The sequence below is a fragment of the Rhineura floridana genome, chromosome 13 (genome assembly GCF_030035675.1).
Source record: "Rhineura floridana isolate rRhiFlo1 chromosome 13, rRhiFlo1.hap2, whole genome shotgun sequence".
NCBI classification, from domain to species: domain Eukaryota; kingdom Metazoa; phylum Chordata; class Lepidosauria; order Squamata; family Rhineuridae; genus Rhineura; species Rhineura floridana.
Genome location: NC_084492.1, coordinates 21,292,607 through 21,299,704, shown reverse-complemented (window position 1 = coordinate 21,299,704; position 7,098 = coordinate 21,292,607). Strand labels below are relative to the sequence as shown.

The 7,098-nt window shown below is 45.1% G+C and overlaps 1 protein-coding gene across 1 annotated transcript; it reads left to right on the top strand.

Moving 5' to 3' along the window:
- Positions 1 to 3,147: 3,147 nt before the first annotated feature.
- Positions 3,148 to 6,893, top strand: THAP11 (THAP domain containing 11). Its single transcript, XM_061594408.1, has one exon. It carries the CDS (start codon positions 3,399 to 3,401, stop codon positions 4,200 to 4,202), a length of 804 nt encoding a protein of 267 aa, XP_061450392.1. The 5' UTR covers positions 3,148 to 3,398; the 3' UTR covers positions 4,203 to 6,893.
- Positions 6,894 to 7,098: the final 205 nt, after the last annotated feature.

Genomic DNA, 7,098 nt, shown 5'->3' with positions numbered 1-7,098 from the left:
TTTTGTCGAGTAATTGAAATGTTTACAACATTACTTTTGGGCTTTACTTGGGGGGAGCAGGGGAAGTCTTCTGCTCCTCTGATTTGTGGATGAAAATAATGTGCCTCAAACTGGGCTTCTGTGCAGCGTCGCTCTTCCCTTGTGCTCTATGGGTGGGTAGGAGGTGGAGAGTGAGACAGGGTGGAGTGGAGAAAACAATTGTTTAAAAAAATGGATGGTGGTGGTGAAGAACAATGGAATGGAAGGAAAAAGGAGCCGGAGGACAAGAACATGGATAAAGGAGAAGGAGGCAGCAGCAGAATGGAGATAAAGAACTGTAGAAGTGAAAGATGACAATGTGTGTGTGTGTGTGCATTCTGTGTTTGCACTTGGCACACAAAGTGGCCTCCACCACCCTCTCTGGCTTCTATGCTGCATTTACAGTATTTTAACTTTTTTGCATCTCAGGGGAAAATGTTTGCTTGGGTGAGTGTCCCTTAGTTGGTGGCAGGCAGGGTCCGGGAGGTGGTTAAGTGAGAGAGATTATGCTGGCTGGCTGAGCCCCCCCCCCCTCACTTGGTTTGACGTGCAAATATCTGAGTAGTAGCCTCTGCCTCCCTCCCCACCTCCCTTACCAGCGGAGAGACCACCATTGCTATCTTATGGATAAAAAGAATTATTCTACTACCTCTGTATGTGTGTGTTTATTTTTAATGTTGTTTTAGGCTACTTAGATGTGCAGCAGCCAAGTAACTACCAGTTTGCCAGGCCCGGCCTTCAAGAGGTCTTCTGTATCTTTAAAAGTTGTGCAGGGGGAAGGGAGAATTCCACCTTGTGGTTTTTCCCATTACAGTAGGGCCCTCTTACAGGCGCTTTGCATTCCGGCATTCTGCTAATGCAGTGGCTTTCAATTAGGGGAAATTCCCCGTTTTAAAGCTGTTTTTGCGCTTTTGCGGCATTTTTGCGTCATTTTCAATGGGTTCCACTTTATGGCAATTTCTGCTTTACGGCAACAGTCCGGAACGGAACCTGCCGTATAAGCGGGGCCTGCCTGTACAGTGTTGCACGAACATCTGCACTTGGCTGACTTTCTCTTCTCCTAAAGATACAGGATCCGTTTCAGGCCCTGAGCCTGGCAACCCTATTATATACTGTATGGCTATACTGTTTAGAAGAGTTTTTGCTGAATTAAACGCTGAATTAAATGTTATTTTGGAATATTTGTTTCTTTTAATAAACTTTCATTTAAAAATCATTGCATTACTAGGGCAATTCCTCTCAAAGATTATAAATTTACAAAACTGCACGTATTATAGGCATCCTCATTCTATAATAAAACTATTGATTTTAAGACTACAAACGTAGGCAAACTATACACCAGCCATATTGCTAGGTACTTTAAAAGACTCAGGTTACAGACCCAGGACATGTATATAATTACCTCTGGGCAATTCTTTCATTCATTTAATGCATTTCTATACCGCCATTTCACCAAGTGAAAAGGACACAACAATCTACAAAATAAAAAAAACCTTACATAAACATTATTAAAACCACAACAATGTGCAGAATATAATGCAGCTGTAACAGGTAAAAAAAGAAAATTACACATCTGCTGGAGGCTGGTACCTTCCCAACCATCTCTCTTCCCCCCTGCTTTCAGTGGGCCCAGAAAAGGCCATCGCAGTAGTGAAGCCTCACTGCTTGTGGAGCCCAGCAGATCCTGGCAGAGAGATATCTGTGCCTAATTCTAACCCTCTCCACCTTTGTTAATTGGGCAATTAGGTATGCACTGTTGTTATTTCATAAAACAGTACAAAACAATTACAAAAAAGCCAGGGATATAGTTAAAATAACAAACATAGAAACACTGCCTCATAAAATAAATGCTTTAATGTTACCAAAAAAATCCCAGTGTGGGATTTATGCTCATACCCTTATCTTAACAAAATAAATGTGAAAGTCTAGAGCTATGATTCCCACTATAAACAGCAAAAACTTAACACATTTGCTGTTGCGTAAGCTTTTCGTATACCAGTCTACTTCGTCAGATTCAGATGTGTGAAGTGTAATCCTCAGTTGTCATACATACACACACAAAGGTGTCAATGGGAAAAAAATGTAAAAGTTGGCATTACATGGCAGTGAAATGCAAGAAGTACCAGTGACAATTTAATCAGAGATTAAATGTGTGCAAAAGAAGCCCAACAAATGATCCTTCACAACAGCAGTAATGGCTAATTTCCTAATTTTTCTATCCTGGAAGTGGTGCCTGGAAACTGATTTTTAAAAAAGGTGAAGGTGACTGAATTAACTGCCTGGGTTGCGCCTATAGTCCGAAGTTTAAAAAAAACAAAAAACTGAAGTGGACATCTGAATAAACTTGCATAAAGTTGGTCTAACATGAGATTTGCAGGCTCAGCTGTGTCTGTTCACTCAGAAGAAGCAAGTCTCCACTCCCAGCCCCAGGTTCAGTCGGATCTCTTGCTCTTTCCTCCCTTTGCTTACATGCGCAGACCAGGGAGACCCAATCCCAAGCTGTCCACCATTTGAATTATTGTCCGATACGGTTGCTACTATCAACTGATGAGGCCGTCCTGCTTTACCAACAGTATTTCTGATAGTGGTAGCCAGTGGATCAGGACCCCAGAAGAGGGCGTTACAACTATGGGGTAGAGCAGAGCAAAATGGGGAAAAGCGCCGCCGCCAAAACGTCAGATGTGATCGTGGTTCTGTTATTCCCTGGCACCTTAGAGAATTGTTTTTAAAATATATTTCTGTTGCTGTTTTAAGATGCCTTGAGTGGTGTATTTACAGTAAAAAGGCAAGATATTGATGTGCAAATAAAATAAGGTTGCAATCCGATAAATGTCTCTGTAAGACCTATTAATTTCAGTGGGATTTAGTCCCAGGTAAGTGTGTGTATGATGACAATTTAAATAAATTCCAAGGGAGTAGCCTTAGTTTGTTGCAGAATAAAAAAGGGGGTAAAGTCTTGTAGCCTCTTAAAGAAGCTTTTTTAAAAAAAGCAAAATATTTATGTATGAGGTTTGTGAAGTGCCTCACAAAATATTCTCCTGCCACCCTACAAGTACATTATGGGACACGCGGAGGATTGTGGGAAGTTGGCGAGTGAGCGTGGAAAGGCGCTCGAATTCCCTCCCGCAGCAAACTCTCCCAATCCACGCCCAGCTGTGCCTTGTGGGAAACGTAGTTCCGGCGGCGGCGCGGTGCTTTGTGGGGCACGTAGTTCCGTTTCCTGTGGCGCTGTTGCGGAGAGCGGTCTGCTGTGGCGGTGGCGGAGAACGCTCGCCTCGTCGTTGGGACTCGGCATCGGGAGGCCTTGTGGGATCTGTAGTCCCGGCGGCCTCGGCCCGCCGAGGGAAAGGAGGAGGGAGCAGCGAAACACCACACAGACCATGCCCGGGTTCACGTGCTGCGTGCCAGGCTGCTACAACAACTCGCACCGAGACAAGGCGCTTCACTTCTACACCTTCCCGAAGGACACGGAGCTGCGCCGCCTCTGGCTGAAGAATGTGTCGCGGGCCGGCGTGAGCGGCTGCTTCAGCACTTTCCAGCCCACCACGGGCCACCGCGTCTGCTCCGAACACTTCCCCGGCGGGCGCAAGTCCTACCTGGTGCGAGTGCCCACCATCTTCCCCTTGCGGGGCGTCAACGAGCGCAAGGGGGCCCGCGGAAACAGGCGCGCACGCCACGCCCCCGCGCCTCCCCAGGCACCCGCGGTAGCCGCGGCTCAAGCCGCGGTATTGCTCGCTTTGCAGGAGGGAGCAGCAGCCGCGGCGGCGGCTGGACAAGGAGTGCCCAGAGGAGGAGGAGGAGGCACTGGCGAGGATGTCAAGCCCATGGACCTGACAGTACAGGTGGAGCTGGGTGGCCCCGGGGCAATAATTGGAGGCCCTGGGGCAATGATTGGGGGCCCTCTTAGCCTGGCCTTCCTTACAGATAGCGGGCCTCTGGTGGACAGCCCACCTGACCATTCGTACTCACTGTCCTCGGGCACCACGTCGGAGGAGTTGCTGCGCAAGCTGAACGAGCAGCGGGACATCATTGCCCTGCTGGAGGTGAAGATGAAGGAGATGAAGGGCAGCATCCGCCGCCTGCGCCTGGCCGAAGCCCAGCTCCGCGAGGAGATCCGGGAGAAGGACCGCCTTCTGCATGCCGCGACCATGGGAGGGATGGCTCGCAAGCGCCATGGCCTCTGAGACATACCTGCCCTCCCTGTAGTTGGGGTCCTGCTCTTCGAGTTGCTTCTCTCATGCAGGGCAGGGGACGGTGCAAGTGGACCCATGTGGAATTGGTTACGAACAGTGGTGGCAAGAAATGCCCAGAGAAGAAAACTTGGGGGTGAGGAGGGGTGGGGAGAAAGGCAGGATGCTGTAGCAAGGACAAATGGTGCCCCACAGCCTGGTGTGGCGTTGCTGCCCTAAAGTTGTCTCGGGCCCCTGTCAGTCAGGTCTACACTGTGACAGGCGGAGCACCAGTGCCTGACCATGTAATGACATCTTCCTCTCCTGTCAGGAAGCCCAGGCTGGTGTGTGAGCAGGCCCACACTTAACTGGACACACACACTCACTTTTTACATGTATATCTGTGAGAACTACCCACCAGGACTTGGCTACAGCAATATTTTTTATATAAAAAGAAACAAAGCTGGGTACAGTCTGGATCACTGGTTGCTAGCCGATGCTGTACTCGGATCACATACTGTTCAAAGCATGGTAGCAGACAGCAGCTGCTGTGGTACTCTCAGTGACGTTGATTCTGTGGGAATTAGTTCATTTTTAGCATTGCTGGGAAAATGTCTCTAATAAAGCTGGATGCTTTCATTAAGTGGGTGGGTGTACAGTTATGAGCTCCTGCCGCCCGCAGAATTAAATTTAGTACAAAGCTAATTTTGAGGAACAATAACAGTTATTTTCTAGACAAGCACATTTGGGCTGTAAACCATTTACTCTGGAGTAGTCTAATTGAAGTCCTAATGATATTCATAGCACTGTCCCATGATTATTCTGCAGTAAATGTCTTGGTGATTAATGCCTTAGAAACCATGGTCATCAGTGGATTTTGTTTGTCCCTCATGAAAGGGGAGAGAAAAAAAGTAGGTTGCCTTCTTCCCCCCCCACCTCCTGATATGGAATATGCCATTTTTTATGCCAAGTTCGTTCTTAACAATTAAAGAGGGCAACTAGAGTCTGTAGCCTGTATTCCTACATTGCAGTTGTAGTTGCTGTTTTGCTTTTCCCCCCTGTTGCTACTTGATAGGGAGTATTGTGGCCATGCCATAGTTGGATGGCTGTCTGCCCATCATGGCATTCAACAATTGCTTATTGTTTCATTTCTGCAAATATTCAATATTCTCTGGTGTAATACTAATATTCTGTGGTATATTTTCTTTTCACTTATAATGATCTGAGGTGCAATTTGGCTAACTTAAGAGGAATGAGGTTAAGGTCCAGTGACTCTGCAGATCCTTCCTACTTCAAAATAAATTAACATAGCTAGCAATCTCTGCTCAGGGCCTGGAAGACTTTAATGCCACAAGCATGGATTGACAAGTACGTTTGTGAGAGTTACTTGGCACTCCTCAGTTTCTCATGAGTCAGTACTCAGCTTGCGTATCCACGGATATGAACATTGTCCCTTTTAAAGATGGATAGAGATGAGAGAGCAGCCAGTCCTATAGCCTGAACCATTTTTTCAGAAGTAGATGATCCCCCTCAAGCTGTCGGTTTTGTGTAGCACCAAGCAGAGGTTTTGTTTAATGTATTTGGTGTGCGATTATATACTTCAGATAAGAGTCCGTTACAATGTGTGCGCTCTGCATAGCTATGCAGAGGATGCCAGGACTCCTCATTTCCTCAAAGGGGGTGGGAATACAAACAACTAGAGGTTTTTGAGTTTTTAGGACCTGCAGATGTGTAGATTCGCTCACATAGTTTGGTGGACTTTTTGCATTTCTGAGTGTAAAAGTACCTTTTGTAGGAACTACTGTGACTTGCTGGGATTGGCTACCATCAGGATGGCCATCTGTCCAGTTATTTTATTTTTGGTTGCAGTATTTTTATTTTTTACATAACAAATCTTATATAGAAACAACAAGCTTGTATTGCTTATATATGTTGTACATATCAATAACAACAATAGCAAAGAAGAAAAGATTTTAAAAAATGGGGAGGGGGAGATTATTTCAAGAAATTAAGTAGCTTGAAAATATACCATAAGAAAACATATTTTTTACGTGTCCCTAATTCCTCTTATTATATAGGTCATAAGACAAGTCCAGTTCTTTCCATCACCAGAGTTCGTGTAATTGACTCTCCAGTTTATTGCGAGAGACAGAAGCAGACCCTAAACCCTAAGTTTGTTGGATTTCATGGATATTCTTCTGTAGTTATTGGGGAATTGGTCTGTTCTTTGAACAAGATAATAGACTGTATCATTTGACTAGAATATGATAGATCATCATCTACCTTGTACTTACTATTTTTTTATTTAATTGCTATTTCTTTTTTCCAGTCTTAGCAGATTTCAGTGCAGCCCCATGTTTCTGAGGTGGGGGTGGAAACTACAGACACATTTACTACAGTGTGTTGTGCCTAGGTCAGATTTGGTCACACAGGTAGTATTTTTCTGTGTACGCATCTGTTGAGACCTTCAGCAGCACACTGTTTTTCTCTCTTTGTAAATAGACTGTGCATTCTAGCTGGCTGAGAGTGTTTTGAAAGTGTGTTGTGACAAGTTGTGGTACTTTTCTACCATCATTATGCACTAAAATATGTTCAGTTGATTGGATTACTGGACTGGTTATCTGTTGGACTGTTCTATTTTCCTGGTTATCCTGAGGTGCTAACAAATATGCTTAATTTGAATAAAGTATATTTTGTTTTGTTATATTGGAGTGTGCAATTTGTCTGTGATGCCTAGAAGGTTCTTTATACACTGCTTCTTCCTCCATGTCAATCTCTTGTTTGCCCTTTGATTAAATGCATTCCACTGTTTTGTCTTCTATCTGACTTGGTTTAAGAGGCTTTCATATGTAAGATGCACCCAAGATGAGGTATGGTTACAACTGACATGTCTTTTTCCTACCCAGAGCAG